This window comes from Salmo salar, chromosome 12 (genome assembly GCF_965601325.2).
Source record: "Salmo salar chromosome 12, fSalSal1, whole genome shotgun sequence".
NCBI lineage: Eukaryota > Metazoa > Chordata > Actinopteri > Salmoniformes > Salmonidae > Salmo > Salmo salar.
Window position 1 is genome coordinate 67,289,578 of NC_138302.1, and position 20,202 is coordinate 67,309,779.

At 41.6% G+C, this 20,202-nt stretch overlaps 2 protein-coding genes across 9 annotated transcripts in view; both read left to right on the forward strand.

The window, feature by feature from the left end:
- Nucleotides 1-1,727, forward strand: part of gnai2 (guanine nucleotide binding protein (G protein), alpha inhibiting activity polypeptide 2) — a 108,493-nt gene extending 106,766 nt beyond the window's left edge. For 7 of the 8 annotated variants that reach the window (XM_082958370.1, XM_014132737.3, XM_045690444.2 and 4 more), the window contains 3 exons: nucleotides 47-200; nucleotides 487-696; nucleotides 853-1,727. In XM_082958370.1, the coding sequence (XP_082814496.1) occupies nucleotides 47-200; nucleotides 487-677 (345 nt within the window). In that variant the 3' untranslated portion in view covers nucleotides 678-696; nucleotides 853-1,727. The remainder of the gene's footprint in view (nucleotides 1-46; nucleotides 201-486; nucleotides 697-852) is intronic. The other variant, NM_001142715.1, reaches the window with a different exon arrangement.
- Nucleotides 1,728-14,066: 12,339 nt separating this feature from the next.
- Nucleotides 14,067-18,728, forward strand: LOC106565567 (PAK4-inhibitor inka1). Its single transcript, XM_014132833.2, has 3 exons — nucleotides 14,067-14,306; nucleotides 14,408-14,445; nucleotides 17,614-18,728. The coding sequence occupies exons 2-3, from the start codon at nucleotides 14,443-14,445 to the stop codon at nucleotides 18,589-18,591; spliced, it is 981 nt and encodes a 326-aa protein (XP_013988308.1). The 5' UTR covers nucleotides 14,067-14,306; nucleotides 14,408-14,442; the 3' UTR covers nucleotides 18,592-18,728.
- The last annotated feature ends 1,474 nt before the right edge of the window (nucleotides 18,729-20,202 follow it).

A 20,202-nucleotide genomic window follows, 5' to 3' on the forward strand; every position in this document is an offset into this window, starting at 1 on the left:
GGAATGAAATAACGTTCTGTTTTCATTCTCTCCTTCTCCCTTTTAGAACCGTATGCACGAGAGCATGAAGCTGTTTGACTCCATCTGCAACAACAAGTGGTTCACAGAGACCTCCATCATCCTGTTCCTCAACAAGAAGGATCTGTTTGAGGAGAAGATCACCCACAGCCCCCTGACCATCTGCTTCCCAGAGTACTCTGGTAAGACCACAACACAACTTGGAATCCCCTGAATGTTCCATGTTCTCTTGTAGTTGGCAGTGCTTTACGCTGAAAGTCTCATGTCAGGCTTGGAGGTGTCGTTTTTACCAGTAAAATGAGTCTAGTGGCAAGATGTGTAGCTCAACAACCCCATGAATCCCATCAGTAGAGAAGATCACCTTCTCCACCTGATACTAGTTTTCTCCTGACGCCTACAGACTCAGTAGCACAACCATTCTAATTCTATGGACACAACAATCCTCTTAACCTCCTCTCCTATGCCCAGGTCCCAACAAATTTGAGGAGGCGCAGGCCTACATCCAGACCAAGTTTGAGGACCTGAACAAGAAGAAGGACACCAAGGAGATCTACAGCCACTTCACCCAAGCCACCGACACCAAGAACGTTCAGTTTGTCTTTGACGCCGTCACCGACGTCATCATCAAGAACAACCTGAAGGACTGTGGTCTCTTCTAGAGCCTGAGGAATAATCAAGGTCAGCTTTTACATATGTACAATAGAGCACACACTGGGATCTGTTCATAAATGCACAGAAATCAGCTAGTTAATGTGTTTTGAATAAAACTTCAAGGTTAACTTTGGATGCATTAACCTCTCCCTCTCTCTGTGTTCCCTCCGATTACTTGAACAGCTCTGACTATAAGGAAGTTTGGAAGAAAAACGTTGTGAAGGAATGCACTGGCCAACCACGATTTCTGCTTTGCTCTGCTTTTTTTAAAGGCACCTAAGAGACTGAGAACTCGGAGCGCATTGCAGAATTTCAACAATTGCTGATCCAGTTGCTCGTATTAACTCTTTGGCCTAAGACCACAAATCAAACATTTGTTATTGTTTTTTTTTTCTTAGTTTATTTTCAATTATTAGAGGCATTGGAAAAGGTTTTTATATAACTGCGTTCATTTTACTTTAGAAAATCTGATGTGCAGTGCAAATTCTATTAAACTTTTAATTGCATAAAGCTTATTTTGTAAAAGAACATGCATGGATAAAGATTATGAATGGAAAAAGGAAGTGCTTTTTTATCACGTTTACATATGTTCCTCATTCATAGCCAAACCGCATATTTTTCCTGCATGTCTCGAGATGGCAAATATATTAGCTCTGTAATCTGCACAGAATATCTTAACATTCCTTTTACAAAATCTAAATAAAAATATTAAAAAGTAAAACAAAAAAACCTTCACAACCAGGGGAGGAATGGCAAAATTTTTAACTGTATGTACCTAACATTATTTTTTATAATACCAATTCCATGTCTTTTGCAGTATGTTTGTGCCTTCACTTAAGTTTACAGCCGATTCATAGATATGCTTTTATCAGTACTGTTTGACCGACTGTATGCCTACATTTTTCTTCCATTTTTCTCACACCATCTTAATGATAAATAGTGATTGAGGAAAGACAAAATCTAATTGGGAAAAGGTTAGTTTTTTGGTCAATATTAAAATGCTTTGAAAGTCTTATATAATGATTTAATTTAAATAAAAATAAAGATCACCTGATTTACTTGCTCTTGTGTTTTCCTACACATTGTTTAGGTAATTTTCACATACTAATGGACATGTTTTTCATAGAACACAACAGAATTTCATTCAAATCAGGTTAGAGCTGTTGGTGTAATAAAACCAAAACAAACTGTTATTCCACAAGTCAGACAAAACAACGTACACTACATGACCAAAATAAAATGTTGTTTATAAATCATGGGCGTTAATATGGAGTTGGTCCCCTCCTTTGCTGCTATAACAGCCTCCACTCTTCTGGGACGGCATTCCACTAGATGTTGAAACATTGCTGTGGGGACTTGCTTCCATTCAGCCATGAGCCATTAGTGAGGTTCGGCACTGATGTTGGGCGATTAGGCCTGGCTCACAGTCGGCGTTCCAATTCATCCCAAAGGTGTTTGATGGAGTTGAGGTCAGCGCTCTGTGCTGGCCAGTCAAGTTCTTCCACACCGATCTCAAAAAATAATTTCTGTATGAACCTCGCTTTGTGCATGGGGGCATTGTCATGCTGAAACAAACTGTTGCCACAAATTTGGAAGCACAGAATCGTCTAGAATGTCATTGTATGCTGTAGCGAATATTTCTCTTCACTTTAACTAATGGGCCTAGCCCGAACCATGAAAACAGCCCCAGATCATTATTCCTCTTCCACCAATCTTTACAGTTGGCACTATGCATTGGAGCAGGTAGAGTTCTGGCATCCGCCAAACCCAGATTTGTCCGTCGGACTGCCAGATAATGAAGAGTGAATCGTCACTCCAGAGAACGGGTTTCCACTGCCCCAGAGTTTAAATGTGGTGGGCTTTACACCAATCCAGCCGACGCTTGGCATAATGCATGGGGATTTTATACTTTTGTGTGCAGCTGCTCGGCCATGGAACCTCATTTCATGAAGCTCCCGACAAACAGTTATTGTGCTGATGTTGCTTCCAGAGGCAGTTTGGAACTCAGTAATGAGTGTTGCAACCGAGGATTGACGATTTTTAAGTGCTTCAGCATTCAGCGGTCCTGTTCTGTGAGCTTGTGTGGTCTACCACTTTGCGGCTGTGCCGTTGTTGCTCCTAGATGTTTCCACTTTACAATAACAGTACTTACACTTGACTGGGGCAGCTCTAGCAGGGGAGAAATTTGATGAACTGAGTTGTTGGAAAGGTGGCATCCTATGACAGTGCCACATTATAAGTCACTTAACTCTTCTGTAAGGCCATGTTACTGCCAATGTTTGTCTATGGGCATTGCATGGCTGTGTGCTAGATTTTATACACCAATCAGCAACGGGTGTGGACACCCCTTCAAATCTACTCATTTAAAGGGGTGTCCACATACTTTTGTGTATATATATAAGGTATACTGTTGATACTGAACTACATGAGTACACACAGGAATAGTTATTAAGGAATAGCCTCCAACACAGCATGTCAGCATGATTATGTATTAAATAGTACCTTTTAAAATATCACTCTTACAAACTTCAAATCGACCTGTAATTGAAATCACAATTATGCTAAAATGCCTGATTGCGTACATATGAATCCACATCATATGAATCAACATCATATGAATCCTCTTCAGCTACAGATGGTATAAACTGCACATAAATCAGTGCAGGTTGTTGATGGTAAGACTGGACGTCCCCTACAACCAACGCCGTTCACCAGTGGAAGAGTTGAACAGGTAACTGCGCCCTGAAACTAACAAAAAACATGTTTTCAAATTACTTCTCACATTTTAGGCCTGAAAACCTCAAAACATTGGATTAATTCATATGTTTTGATAAATTCCAGAAGATGATTAGCTTAATATGAATATTGGAACATTTTGAAAGTGGTTTGTAAGCCCAGCTCTTACCTGGATCTTGTGCCTTCCCATCAAACCTCTGAGAGAACAGAAATTACCAGTTAAATCTCTATTAAGCCTGGACCTCATGCTGACTGTAAGCCATAGTTTTCCATAGGCAATTGACGCCTACCATCAGGTCGTCTTGTATGCTGACTTTAGACAGACTGAGGGTGCCATCTAGTGAGGCCTTGGAGAAACACATTCAAAGGTAAACCCATGCTGTTTCACATATTTATTCTCAGCAGGATGCAATTGGAAACCATTGATCCAAACTTGCCTGGTCATTTTCACTGGCCCCATTTTGACTCACTTCTGTGTTCATTTTGCCGATCTCTTCCCTGCTCAGATAACATATTACACAGTACGTTGTGAGTTAGTGGTAAAACGTTTATAACAATAATGGCTTATAATTCAAAACGTGGATCTCTAATGGCACTCACGTCTTATTGGATGGAGGTTCAGGCTCATCTTTTGGTCCCCAACCATAGACGCTGCAGGCATAAACATACAGTTCTTATTATGGACTGTTACAATAACCTAACCCCTGCTGCTTCCATGGGAGAGCATGTTGTCAACTCTACAGTCAGCGGATTAACTGAACAGAGGACGTCAAGGACCAGAGTTATGCAACCTTGTTCGACATCCTCACTTCAGACTTATTTTTATCTATTTTATAGAGAGTCTAGAGCGAGAGAGTTGGGCATAGGTGGTCAGTGTGTGCGGGGGGGAATTCACCGGCTCAGAATGGCCCAGATGAGCAGACTTGTGACCAGCAGGAGCAGGACGCCGGTAACCGTCACCACAACAACAAACCAAGGCTCTGGATCCCAGTAGTCTGACATCACAGTGACCACCTGGGGCGGTTTAGCCTGGAGGAGGGACAGCAAAGAGAGGATACAGTCTCTTATGGGTCTCCTGTTGTAAAAGGTTTTCCTTCATATACAGTGGTGTGTACCATGTCTCTACAAGGCTGATCTTACTGTAGTAGTGGTGGTGGTAGTAGTAGTAGTAGGAACAGTAGTGGTCCAGGGAACTACGTAGATGTAGGCCACAGCCTCGGTGTGATACCTGCCATCGGACACAGAGATGGTGACTTCAAACATGGTGCGGTCATAAACCCCATCCACCACGTAGGAGAACACATTTTTGGAGACGAGACTCAAACCGGTCATCAGAAACCGGTCCACTGCAGCACCTGTCATGAATGAAATCACACGTGCTCAGACATGCAAACATACTTTTGATTAACAACAAATCTTTAGCTGACTTAGCCTAACAGTGTGGTGGGGAATATTGGTGTAAACTGAAACATACACTCAGTTACACACACACTGTGTACCGTTAGTGATGGTAGCTGTTAGTCTGTCGCTGTCTGCATCAGCGCAGCTGAGTGAGAGGATGGGGAGTTTATTAGACAAGGTGGAGAAGATGGTGGACTCATAGGAGATAGGGTCACACACTGGAGCATTATCATTCACGTTCTGACAGAGAAGAGACAGGATGGAATGGATACACAGTCATTAGTTTTCACAATTTACATCCAAAACCATTTTTAATCTATTGTATTATATGGATAAATGTCTGAAAGTATGTACTCTGTTATCCTGTACTAGATACATGTACAATGGTGCTTTAGCTCTCTGTCCATTCCTCACCTCCACTTGTACGGTGATGTCCACTGTTCTTCTCTTGCGGTTGGTACGGTCCATATCCTGGTCATAATCCTCAGCCTGAACCCCCACTACATACACCTGCTGCTCCTCAAAGTCCAGCTCTCCGCCCAGATACAGCTCCCCTGGAGAGAGAGATGCAACATATTTATGGATGTTAAATGTTAACTAAGAATGTTAAGCTGATCCCTGTGTGCTCAGCTGTAGCCTCACCTCCCTCAGGGTCAATAGTGAACATGGCGTCTCCTGTAGTGATTGAGTAGCGGATGTTGTCAAAGGGCCAGTCTGTGTCTCTGGCCACCACCGTCCCCACTGCCGTACCAGGCCTGGTGCCCTCTGGGACACTGAAGAACAAAGTCTGAAACACTGGATCATGTTCATTGACTGGGGTCACACTGACCAGCACACGCACCTGGGCTGGATACGGAGAGAAACGGTGTTACACTGCCATCCTATAACTTCGAAGTAAACTGCCACATATATTAGATGATGGTGTACTGTGTATATGACACACACAGGGAACCACACAAAGTAAACTGACATGTGAGAGGAGGGGTGCCTGTGTCCGTAGCCAAGATGGTGGCCTCATACTGGAAGTTATTGGTGGCCATCTCAGCAGAGTCGTAGTTCAGAGTGTTGTTAACCTGGCAGAAAGATTCAGGGCTCAATTCAACCCGTAGATCTGAAGACAGGCTTCATAGCACGATTGTCAATTAAAGGCGGTCGCGGAGACTGCATTCACCGTAACCGCTGCGTATGTCGGCTCAATCGGGAAATTACCTTTAAATGTGATATTCTGCCATACAGATTGAATCGAGCCCTCACTTTATCAAGATATACACTCGAATAGTAATAGTACATCAAATATTGTGCATTGTTAAATCATTATCATGGTTACCAGGAGCTGTCCATCTTTGAGGCGGAATTTGAGTAGTGATAATCTGTTATCGACGAGCGTGAGAGACACACTCTGGTTACTGATGTCAATGTCAACACAGGTCAGTGAGCCCAGGCTGCTGCCCACCTCAGTGCTCTCTGACACCTCCAGCCTGCAACACAACAGGACACACAGTCTGTGTTCAATCTGGCAAACTTCTGGTCTATTTGCGTTTCCAAAACCATTTACAGAAAAGGTGAAATTATTGAACTGTTTAAATTCAATTAGATTATTAGACTACATTTCTATAAACATCTGTTTTATTTGAGCTAATATGTATAGGAATAATTAACGTCACACACTGCATAAGCACCTTATTCCAGACCCAAATGGGATTTCTCTGCACTGATTAAAAGCAGTAATTCAGACCCAGTTCCTCTGTCCAATAATACATATCATCATTCATAATTAGGCTGTAGTCGGATAGGAATAATGATGGTGGGTATGAAGTAGGTCATACAGACTGGGTGGTCATTCATTTGTAGTGAAGGAGACTGCATCCTAATGAACACTGTACACCCCTATATCATCTCTATGCTACCCCCCCCCCCCATCCCCCCTCCCTGAATCAGCCTTTGCTTTGGGACACTGCGGTCTGGACCCTGGTTCTAGGAGTTATTGTCATGGTTACGTAACGTGGTCATGGAAAACTCCTGGCCATAGACATGACTTAATGTAATCTATCAAAAATATACATAAGGAATATAAGGCTGATTTTAGTCAGGTGCCCAGTGATCCAGTAGAGTCCTGTTACTTACACAAACACTGAGGGGGAGCAGAAGGGTGGGAACTCATTGACATCCAAAACGTTGACCGTGACAGTGGCGGTAGCGGAGCGTTCCACTGCCACGCTGTAGGCTCTGACCAATAGAACACTGTGGGCCAGGGCCCGCTCCGCCTCCAGGTCCAGGTTATAGGCTGTTCTGATGATACCGTCCTCTGATGGGATAAGAGACAGGAAGAGAGACAGTTCAACACTTCGGGGGCGAATTCTTCACTGTTAGCAGATGTATTAATCGACCGAATGACACTGTATAAACTGTATACAGTAGATTACCGTAGAATGCACAGTAAAATACCATACATTTGTTTTACAGCACATTGTAAGACCTTTATGTAATTTCAACAGTAAAATACTGTAAAATGCACAGTAAAACACCATAAATGTGTTTAAAGTATTAATTATGGTGCTTTGTGGGAAAATGCAGGCGAGCAACGAGTCTCTGGCTCATTAACATATTAAGCTGTGCCTTGTAAGAGGCTATATTTGTTGCACCCATGAGTGAGAATGCTGTACCACCACAGAATAAAGTAAAATACTGTATTTTTGGAATTCTACAAACCATGTCCTGAAATTTTACAGTAACCAATTGCTGCCAGTAATTTACTGTAATTCAGAATACAATATCATACCTAATTTTTGGAGCGCCAAAAACCTTTTGAACACAAGTGGGTGCATGGTATTGTTGTTTCTCACTTATTAACATATTTTGAGGCTATATTTGTTGCACCAGTTAGTGAGAGTCCTGTACCAATTTAAGTGACATTTAGTAGTAGTTTCCTAACAATTAAATGTGTATAGGAAACAGATTCACTGATGTCGAGGATTTACGCAAAGAAAATTGAGTTTCACGTTGAAATCTCAAATGATGATTCAGCCATTTATGCATAGAGGATATTATAAAAACATTGATTTCCATCACATATTATTGGTGAGATAAGAATTAGAAAATCCGAACCTCTACCAATCTTGAAATGAGGATAATTTTTCACAAAAGTGTAGAATACATCAGGGATGGTGAGGTTAGCTCTGACGATAGCTACAATATCCTCGGGTCCTTGGTTCTCAAAGATGGACACATTCTGGGAAACAAGACTGACAAGAGATCTGGGTTAACCACACGTTTAACACTTAAATCTGATAAACACAATATTGTATCATAAACCGTATAAATGAAACCTCTTAGGACTGTGAGTGATAGATAAACATTAAGAAGGCAAGGCATCATTCCGTTGAACTCACAGCAGATCCAGAGGAAGGTTGTAGACTTTCAGCACCTTGATCCTGACTGTCCCAGTACAGTTAGCCCCCTGTTTGTCTCTCACAACCACAGACAGCATCAACTCCTGTTCAACAGCGTCACACGAGGAGGAAATCATTCTGATAAAACAAACTTCTTAAACATGTCTTTATACATAAAGGTATACATAATATCACACCCTCACCCTTGGCCCTGTGTGGTAATCAAATGGTTGGCTTGAGATGATGCTGCCGCCTGCACTGACGTGGAACTGTCCTTTGGAGGAGTTGGGCAAGACCTGACTGATAGAGAACTGCAGCACAAACCAGAACAGGTATCAACACTCGGTCTAAACCTATACTAAATAGGATTAGGCAATGTATTGGTACAGTAATACAGTTGAGATCAGAAAGTAATGAGGAGGTAGTGTGTTTATTACAGAGAGTGTGTCATTGCGGTCTGCGTCGGAGGCCAGGACAGTGTAGAGGGTCACAGGAACAGGAAGGTTCTCTGGGACATGAACCTCAACTCCTGTACACAAACACTCATCAGACCATCTACTCATTACAACGTCCCTCAACAATACACTGAGCTTATAACATAGTAATAACATCGTAATAAACATGTACTAGCCTTGTAAACAGTGTATAAATGTATGTGTAGTGGTTGAGGTGAGGTTGTGTTACCAGGCAGCTGGAACAGAGGTTCACACTGTGGCGTGTTGTTCTCATCCACCACGCTGATATGGAAGGTCTGCTCTACACTGCCTGATGAGGTGACCAGGCCCAGACGAACACTCACCATGCTGGCCTTCTCATAGTCCAGAGAACCGTTCAACACTATCTACACATGTACACAATATTAGATGCAAAACATTTATCTTTACTAATGTCTCATTTGTTCATGTGTAGAACAGAGGTTACGGTTGAACTGGGATCTGGACATAACCCTAGGGTTATGGTTGAACTGGGATCTGGACATAACCCTAGGGTTATGGTTGAACTGGGATCTGGACATAACCCTAGGGTTATGGTTGAACTGGGATCTGGACATAACCCTAGGGTTATGGTTGAACTGGGATGTGGACATAACCCTAGGGTTATGGTTGAACTGGGATCTGGACATAACCCTAGGGTTATGGTTGAACTGGGATCTGGACATAACCCTAGGGTTATGGTTGTGGATTAGGGTTGTAGTTGTAGTTGAGGCTAGGGTTATGGTTGAACTGGGATGTGGACATGAAGCTAGGGTTATGGTTGAACTGGGATGTGGACATGAAGCTAGGGTTAGGGTTGAGACTAGGGTTGAGCCGGGCTGTGGACATGAAGCTGGGGTTAGGTTAGAAAGTAAAAAAAATGTTTACGTCTTCATCAATATAAAAAGCAGATGACAATAAAGATACCTGAGAACTGATATTTGACTAAATTGTCTGTTCCGACCTGGACATTGAAGAACCCAGAGACGTTAGTAGGGTTGACGATGGGCGTCTCAAACACTGCTAACTCTGGGTTGACAGAGAGGATGTTGACTGTGGGGAGAAGACTGGAGCTCTGCACCTGAAACTCCACCACCACACTCCTGGGACGGGTGCTCTCCGATACAGACACAGAGGCAGGGAGGCCTATGAACCCTACAGGGAGCCACAGCATAGTCCACGCTGCTCTAAAATCTAAACAGAACATTCAGAGCTCCTGTCCAAATCAAATCACATTGTATTTATCACATCTGTCAAATACAACTGGTGTAGACTTTACAGTGAAATACTTGTTTACTAACCTTTCCCAATTATGCAGAGTTTGAAAGATAATACAAAATTAAACAGTAAGTTACACAAGGAGTTAAATAAAATACACAATAATTGAGCTAAATACAGGGTGTACCAGTACCAGAATACACCACTGCACTGAATAGAAATGTGTAGTGTAGTAGGGCATAGCTAATGATATACTGGCATATTATACATGGTGTAATAGACTACTGTACAGGGAGAAAGAGCGAGACGGGGATTAATAAATTATATTTATTCAACGGTATTAGAAATACAAGATGAATGGCTTTAGCACAGCACAGTATTGCACTGGGGAGCACTGCAGACACACAGTTAGACACAAACTCCTTTACTGACAACAAACACAGGTAACTCACCAGTCGCTATGGAAACACACGCTCCTTTGGACCATGAACAGCACAGAATAAGATGAATTAATAAGAGCACTTGATCGATTTGGTTGCAAGCATTTGAAGTGTATCTCATCAGACTTTTGACTTCACGACATTGTACAACTGTGGCAGTATAAAATCAGGTTCCATGGTACATCTCCACTACATATACAAAATGTAATAGTCTCAACTTGTTTCAGAAGTACTATTTTCAATTGATAGAGAAAGGTGGGCTTTTAGTTATGATGTCCATCTACAGCTTGTCCATCGGAATAGATTCATGAAGACACTTCCACATTTTCACCAGCCCGGGTACCCATTCCTCGATACTTTGATACTTCAATACTTCCAACTGACGCAAAATGTAAGATGGCGTCGACAGAGAGGGCTATGTCCTTTTACAAGCATTTCGCTACACTCGCAATAACATCTGCTAACCACGTGTATGTGACCAATAAAATTTGATTTCAAAGATGTATGTTATAGATAGTTCTTAATGAACTCACCGGTCAAAATGTGAAGCTGTAAAAAAGATGTTAGGAGCAGTGGACAGAGGAGATTGTAGACACCCATAGTTGGAGGTTAAATCTGGTGTTGTTAACTGGGAAAGCTGATTATCTGGACTGTGTAGAACTGGGAAGACCTAGTAGAGCTAGTCAGCCCTGGTTACCAAACAAACATACCCCTCCTCAGATGTAAAGTACATGACCATATCAACTCTGCCTGGTCTTGACACATTTATGATCCTAAAGTCAAGATGAACTGATAACATGTTGTATTGAGTAAAGAGACTGGGCAACACATGAAAACTCCATAGCAACACATGTATACTGACTGACACATTAGATATGCTTTGTAAACCAAGCAGGGAGAAGGAAATGCCTGGATGTTCCTAAAATGAATTCACATTTCAATCCGTCATAATGCAGTAATGGTCAAAAACACACTCAAAGAGGCACAGTGTAATTACTTAGGCCTAATGCAAGTAGATAAAACCAGACATAATTGATCCAAAATGCATGGGCAGAGGCATTTACAGCTGCTATTATGTACATAGAAAGGTTTATCATTGAGGTGTGCAGTTGTTAATGGACAGAGGCATTATTCAATTATGAAGAGGGACCCTTTTATAGAAAGCAGAGGCCCTTTCACAAAAACACACAAAAGACCCTAAAAGCAAAGATGGGAACATCTTGTGAATTACTTAATTCACATTGACACAATAATACACATGCCACATCATTATAAAATCAGCCCCATGGGCACTATAAAGATGTCAGTGAGGAAGCTGGGGCTGGTTTTAGTAGGCTACATTAGAAGTAGGCCTACTTAGTAAAACACCATTACCGGACAGAGTTGTCAGGCATCTGGAGAACGAGGTTATATATTTGATTTTGCACTGTATGGGAAAATATGTATGGACTAAATAAACTACTCACGTCCCCCCCAAAAAACAACAAGTTGTAGAAACAGGTTGAGACATGCCATGTGTGATGCATTACACAGTCTGGTCACATCATGGTTGATGAGATGTGTACATCTGAATAGTAGACTATCAAATGCAGATTTGTCCAATTAACAATGAACCAAAAATGTACATCGCTCACCTTAACACTGACATGAATAACAATACATTACAAGAATGTTGCAAATGGGTACTGAAGACACATTGACTGTCGATGATAATCTCCTGCTCAGTGGCATTCTGTACAGTACAGCATCTATCTCACTAGATGGCGACATATGTGGACCTATACAATTCTATTCCTGTGGCAACCTTCAAGTGCTATAATTTTCAAATATTTCATTCATCTGTCATTTCAGTAATGATTTCTGTACAATATACTTAAAGGGGCAATCTGCAGTTGCTACATTCATTGCTACGTAAATTAATTACATGTGCCCATTGATTCTTGAAGAATATAGCTTAGAAATTCTTCATGAGCTTAGTGCAACCGTTGTACCCCATCAGAACCCAAAATATAAGCTTGTTTTACTCCAATGTTTGTAAACAAAGGACATGTAAACTAACACTATATAGCCTGAAAACATGGTTAAAACTATCATTTGAATATCATGGATGGTCAGTCCTTGCATAGCTCTGTCTATGAATTTGAGAGAGGTTACATTTCTCCAGCCCCATCCCTTAGCTTTTTACTGAAACAGGGGCATGGAAAATTATTTGTTATTGTTTCAACTTGGAGCTTTAAAGCACTTACATGTATGGTATTTAATGTACTTATACTGTAGATGCCATTCTGCTGGAGTCTCCACAATATAGGGCAAATTTGAAAATGTTTTCAGGTCTGATTTCATTTTGACCAGTCCGTTTGCTGGCATACCGTAAAATATTTGCAATCCTTCAAGTAAAAATCATCAGCAAGAGCACAATGCAGCCTCACATATTTTAAAGATTTAACTGTTTCCCATTTGGATTGCTGGTTCCTCAAGGTTCTCCCAGAGACTAATCCTTGTGACTAATTGAACTCATGTGACCTCAGAGACCAACCTGGACTCAGGCATAGATGTAACATAGTAAACGTAAATCTGGGACACTCTAATTAGTATGATATGTTATGTTTCATATAGTATGTATTCATTTGTGGATGTTCATCATCCATTTCAAATTATATGTTACGAATTGCAATTCGTATGATATGTTATAAAATGCAATTCGTACAATGAGCAAAACGTATGATATGTAACAAATTCAAATTTGTTGTGGCTACCGTTAGCTAGGTCGCTAACGCTAATGTTAGCTAGGCTAGGGGGTTATGGGTTAGAGTTAAGGTTAGGAGTTAGGTTAAAGGGTTTGCTAACATGCGAAGTTGTTGCAAAGTATCTAAAAGGTAGCAAGTAGTTGCAAAGTGGATAATTAGCTGAAGTTGTCCGTGATGAGATTCCAACACACAACCTTTGGGTTGCTAGATGTTCTCTTTATACACCCAACCCAACTAACAACCCAACTTTTGTTTTTGCCTGAAGTAACCTTGTGTCTTATGTAACTATATCAAACGTAACCTATCATACACATTTTTGTGTCCTGGATTTACGTTTACTTTGTCATGTCTAGTCTATGAGACCAGGCTGCAGAGATGCCTAAAGCATTTCTGGTGTACATTTATCCTCCTGAGACCCAGCAATTCATTTTTGTGTTCTGTAGTGGACATCAGTTCTTGGTCCGTATCTCTGAGGCCATAAAAGCCACTGTATTAAGTCATGTTTTCCCTTTGAGAGGACATTCTGGGCTTTTCAATGGTATCACATGTGCAGGGGTGTGACCTTGACAACTTTATCTGGCTATTAAAAAAATGGCTGCCATCAAAATTAGCACATTCATTTTCATGAGTTTGATATTCAAATTATTTCTAGTAAGTGAATATCTCAGGAATAGTTAAGTGAGTTGTCAGAACTGTGTAATAATTTTTCAACAGCTTTTCAACAGGATAATTATAGTAGCCTATGCCCTAGGGATAAAATAAATAAAAACGGCATGTTAAGTACAAAAAAAGAGCACAAATATTTGCACACATCTGTCATGTATTTAATATTGTGTATTATTAAATACATAGCTCTATGAAAGGCTACATTTTTATGACCAAGTAGGTCATAAATATGCAATTTATGCCACCGATGACTATCTGAATCTATTTCTATTCAGTCCAGCGCATGATACAGCATGTCCAGATGTGCATAGTAAAGAGGTGATGATTTGTTAATTCACTTGCTCAGATCTCAAACTCGGATTGGCTGCTTCAGAGATGCAACGCTCTAACTGGCTGGAGAGCGCATGCTGGAAAAGAACTGAATCAGACAAAATCACTCCACTTCACAGTGCGCCTTCAGTCCCGAGGATTCATACCAAGAGCTGTGCGCAAAATTGACTTACTTATGGGAACATATCAAGCCTTTATGGATTCATGTCAAACTGGATGCAACGTGCCATATCAAATGTGAGTATTAACAGACTAGCTACAATTATAATGGTTTTTGCTCTTACTGTATTTTAGACAAAAACTTGCAGGAATTGATCTCCTCTTATTTTCTCTTTTAGGAGTTAATTGTGACGATCACTCTGAAATAAATAAAATGGTAAGTATTTTTACATTCTGTAACCTAAGCATACATTAGACTGCCAAGCAATATAGTACAGTAGTGGGAAATGGCATTGAAATGGGTTTATGCACAGTCTGCTGAAATTGTAATTGTGCGTAAAATGGCAATGAATTAGATCAACTATAGGCCTACCATATTTAAAATGAAATAGGTCAATTGTATTTCAAGATACTAAATGAAATGTCAGTCCCTGAAATGATGGGGTATTCCACCAGCATATAAGGGCAACATCTGCAGGGCAACAATGCTCTGTGCAAAGACGGCGTTATTACGCATAATGTCTGACTAGATACCCAAATGCATCTGCAGAGGGATGCTATCCACTGTAAGCTATGCCATGAGTCGGGTAAACAAACACATGGCAGTTGGTTAATGTGCTCTATATCTATGAGCCAGATGGGTGTCTAATGTGTTAGATATACTTTTCATTTTCACTGTACGAAAGGGCATCATCATTTCCTGTACTTGTAAAGGGTATTTTCCTTTGTGGAGGTCTACAGTATCTCTTGAAACTATAGATGTGATTTTACCACTTCGTCCATTTTGGCAACAAAAAAAACAGTCCCTGCAGGAAGGTTATTATAGCTAAATTATAATGTTTTATATAAGTCAGACTTTTATAGGCAATTTGTGTCTGTTGTGTCTGAGTGTACCACACAACCTGTGTTGTGTCTGAGTGTACCACACAACCTGTGTTGTGTCTGAGTGTACCACACAACCTGTGTTGTGTCTGAGTGTACCACACAACCTGTGTTGTGTCTGCATTCTCAAGTTCCCGCTCTATCTAACATTGTTGTGATGAAAGCAAACAGAGGCAGAAGGTCTTAGCACAGGGCCAAATGCCTCAGTGGACAATAGAGGCGTTCGGGCTCTTAACCGCTGCGTGACAGGGCATAGGGTCACACACACTGACAGAACAGGAAAGAGAGAACTATGGGGTGAACAGGACTGTTCATTCACTGGATGTGACCTCTATGGTCAGACATAAATCTGTGTCTCAGAGGGCTCCATGTTTCTCCTCCTCTGGTCTGCTAAACATTTCTCACCTCACTGTCAGATCAGTCCCCCATAAAGGTATGGAAGGTAAAGGTACAGTGGCCATGTCCGAAATACCCATACTAGTGTACTACATACTTAAACTGCATACTATTTACTCATCGTCACATACTATTTAGGACATACTGTTTAGTCAAAAGTATGCAGTATTCCATGGCTGCAACGCAGTAGCAGCTCCTGATTGGCTGAGTAGGTGTGGCGGGGCTGAATGCGGGTGGTATTTAGTTTAAAAGCTCTGACTAAGCCCAAAAGAACAAGAAACACTTTTCAGTGAGAAAACAGAAATCCACTTTGACAAAAAATAAACTGTTTTCAAAGATGTAGCCTATGATGCAATACTCCTGATCATTTTAAGGAGAACAAAAACTACTTAGCCTACATTTGAACACCACCGCAGAAGCTTCAAGCATTTTCGCAATTAAGTATCTTAGTTTTGTTGTTGTCTACTTGAATAGAACTAGGGCCTATCACTCGCAGCCCAACTCTTCCAGTGCATTGTGGAAAAGTCTGCATGGAATTTTACTAGATGAAGAGCCGAAATGAGTATATCATTCTGGCATTTAAACCATACAATTCTTTTTCGAATTGTCGCATACTATTTGAATGCGTTGTGCGTGGTTGCGTTGTTTCCCGCTATTCGTTCAATTCGGTAGCGAATCCCCAAATCTAATTGATCAGCTGTTGTCAAGGCCGAAATTAGTATGACATCCGGACATTTAAAGTATAATACATTTTTGAAATTTTTGGAAACTTAGTATTGTAATGCTATTTGGTACTGTCGAAAGGTATTATCCCTGTCATGAAAGGACTTAATAGATCCTCTCAATGTTTTATTTTGAACTAAGTTAACATTTCTGTCAGGACGACATGATTTACTCTTCTATCCCATTTTTTGAAGTATCAGTTTGTGTGTGTTTTGTAGGCCACCTTTTTCAATCAGAGGTAATGTCGTACGTACGTGGTTCTTTTGAGTGTGGACGCTGCTCACTGGTTGGTTTGGACCAATCAGAGTTGGTCCCTGTGAATCAAAGGGAGAGGAAATGAGACTTTGTGCTCTTTAGTGTGTCACAGCTGACTTCCATATGCAGGCATCCCTCACTCTTAAAGAGACACACACAGTTATACCTACATCCTGTGCCAGAGAAGCCTCAATCCCCCTGCAGATCACCCTTTGAGCAAGGATCATCAATGAGATTCAGCCACTATTTTTCATGAGCGGATGGTCAGGAGGCCTGAACATAATTACAAATCATTTGTAGACTGCAAATTGACTGCAAGAAGCCCAAACGTATATAATATTTGACTAAAACATAATTATTTCAAACCATGCTAACAGTTATATATGATCACATATATCTCTCTATTATGCGTGGGAATACTTTGGAACAGATTTCCAAAATGTAAATCACTTGGAGTTGATTTGCTGGTGTTTTTACAGTCTTTTATGTCCAACAATAAAATGAAACTTTTTGTTGTTGTTGCTAAAACAACTTGGAGTGGGTGGATCCATATGAAAACTGGTCAAGTGTGGTGTGATAGTTATGTATCTGAGAAGGGTGCAGGACAGTTGGAGCAGGGCAGGTAGAGCAGGACAGGTAGAGCAGGACAGGTAGAGCAGGACAGGTAGAGCAGGACAGTTTGAGCATGGGTGTTGTTTACCGCTCAAATGGATGTTTGAGGGGAGTATTTACGTCCGTTTGGCAGTGTGAGTTCAAGTTTACAAAAGAGGCGTAGCTCTTCCAGACAGTCGAAACTTATCAGGAGTCACCCACTCTTCAAGTCTGAGCCTGCCCTACAGAGCTGGTCTCCACTATAGCCACCAACAAATGCAGTGTGCTTATTAGAAACAGTTCAGCTCAGACTTTATTAAGAATGTTCGGTCTATCAAACATCTGCAGCAGGCTGGACTTTATTTAGACATACAACATGCGTTGTGTGATTTTGTATTCACCGGCTTAATAGAAAATCTTTGTTACCACAAAATAATAGCACTCAACCACTGACTGTGTTTTCTTTATCTAAACATAGTAATGTGTCATAGTGTGTGTGTACCAGCCTATGTCTGACTCCGTCCCTTGTCCCTCCCAGCTGTGTCTGCGTGACTCTGGAGATTGCCTGCGGGACCAGATGCACTACATGATGAGGTCCCTGCAGGACCTGAAGCACCTGAGAAGGACCTGCCCTGCTGCTGCCCCTGCTGCCCCTGCCATCACCCCTGCCCCCACCCTGGTCCACCGCTCTGCAGTGGCACGAGCCTGCTATCAGAGGGCACTGCAGCGGGAGCGCCGTACCCGCCTGCGCATCTCTGATGCCAGTACGGCCAGCACCTACGACTCAGCCTGCTGTCTGGCCAGTCCTCTGGAGGAGGATGAGGATGCAGGCAGCCGGCTGGGTCTGGGCCTTGGCCTGGGTCTTACCTCCCCCAGCAGTGAGAAGAGTCTGGAGTTTGACTCTGGCTACTCTGAGGCCTCCTGGCAGGACGAGGCCGTGGTGCTCAGGAGGACCAGGAACGTACGGGTTTCCTCCTCTGCCTGCCTCCGAACCAACCAGGCTCCCAGTGGCCTGGTCCGGCCCAAATCCACATCAGACGCCTGCCTGGAGAGGTGGACCTCATTCGAGGCCAGCGACCCAGACGACTGGACCACGTCACTGCTGACGCGGGGACGGAACAGACAACCTCTGGTACTGGGGGACAACAGCTTTGCTGACCTCATACAGAACTGGATGGACCTACCGGACTGCCCTGAACCAGCAGAACTGAAGCCCATCTCTGGCTTCTTGGTCAACATGAGGCGGAAAATAGCTGGGATGTCAAAGAGTGTAGAGGGGAGGGTGAGGATGAGGTCCTCAGACTCTTCTTCACATGTGAGTCGGACAGCCATGGCCCCCAAACGACTCTCCTGCCCCCTAGGGGTGCAGGCCCCTGCCCCACGCCAGTCCCCCTTCTTCCACCAGTCCCACTCTGGCCTGCATGAACTAGACACAGACTTCTATCAGTTCACTGCCCTCATGAAGACTGGCAGCAGACAGCCTATTATCTGTAATGACATCATCAGCTACATCTGACACCAGGTCAGCCACTAACAGACACTCATTCTAAGCAATGGACAATCCCCAAAGTCACTATTTTTATATGATAAATGTTATCACTATGTTCTGACTATATACTGCCAAAAATAAAACATATTATTTGAGATTGGAAATATTTGTTGTGTCAATGACATATTAAACTATAAGATACAGGCTTTACAGTTGCTGAATACCAGTCAGAAGGAGGTATCAGAATGAATGGAGAGCTAGTCAAAGTGAGGTCAGAGTATTTAGCCTGCTGTAGTCACCGGAGATGAATTCATGTCAGTCAGAGTGAGAGGCACTTCACTACTCACTGCACACACATGATCAAAGAAATATTTGACTACCTGCTGTGGGAAAAGGAACACAAAGTAGGGTTTTATTATGTTGTTAATTAGAAACATATAGAAACTCAAGGCAAATAGCGTAGAGAGTGGTGGGAATCATGCAAGCTTGAGAAGATAACCCATTTGGACCGTTTAGTCACCAGACCACTGTTTATTTAAAACAGTTTTTATCGTTCAAGTTATGTAACAATTTAATGAGAAAATGAAAGTCCAAAGTTATCACAAAGATATCTTTACAAACGTTGGAATGCATTATATTTTCCCAGGCCTCTTTCGTCTCATTTAATCCCCCAGTGCCTTCAGAAAGTATTCACATCCCTTGACTTTTTCCACATTTTGTTGTGTTAGAACCTTTTTTGTGAGATTTTGTGTCACTGGCCTAAACAATACCTCATGTCGAAGTGGAATTCTGTTTTTAGATTTTTTTTTTATTAAATAAAAATGAAAAGCTGAAATATCTTCAGTCAATAAGTATTCAACCCCTTTATTATGGCAAGCCTAAATACGTTCAGGGGTAAAACTGCTTAACAACTCACATAATAAGTTACATGGACTCACTCTGTGTGCAATAATAGTGTTTAACATGATTTTTTTAATGACTACCTCATCTCTATACTCAACACATGAGGTCACTCAGTCGAGCAGTACTGTACATTTTAAACACAAATTCAACCACAAAGACCAGGGATGTTTTCCAATGCCTTGTAAAGAAGTGCACCTATTGGTAGATGGGTAAATATAAAAAAGCAGACATTGAATATCCCTTTGAGCAAGGTGAAGTTATTAATTACACTTTGGATGGTGTATCAATACACCCAGTCACTATACAGGCACCCTTCCTAGCTCAGTTGCTGGAGAGAATGGAAAGCACTCTGGGTTTTCACCATGAGGCCAATGGAGACTTTAAAACAGTTAGAGTTTAATGGCTGTGATAGGAGAAAACTGAGGATGGATGAACCACATTGTAGTTACTCCAAAATACTAACCTAAATGACAGAGTGAAAAGAAGGAAGCCTGTACAGAGTAACAATATTCCAAAACATGCATCCTGTTTGCAATAAGGCACTAAAGTAAACTGCAAAAAATGTGGCAAAGAAATGAACTTTTCATCTTGAATACAAAGCATTATGTTTGGGACAAATCCAACACAACACATCACTACCACTCTTCATATTTTCAAGCATGGTGGTGGCTGCATCATGCTATGGGTATGCTTGTCATCGGCAAAGGACTAGGGAGTATTTTTTAGGATAAAATA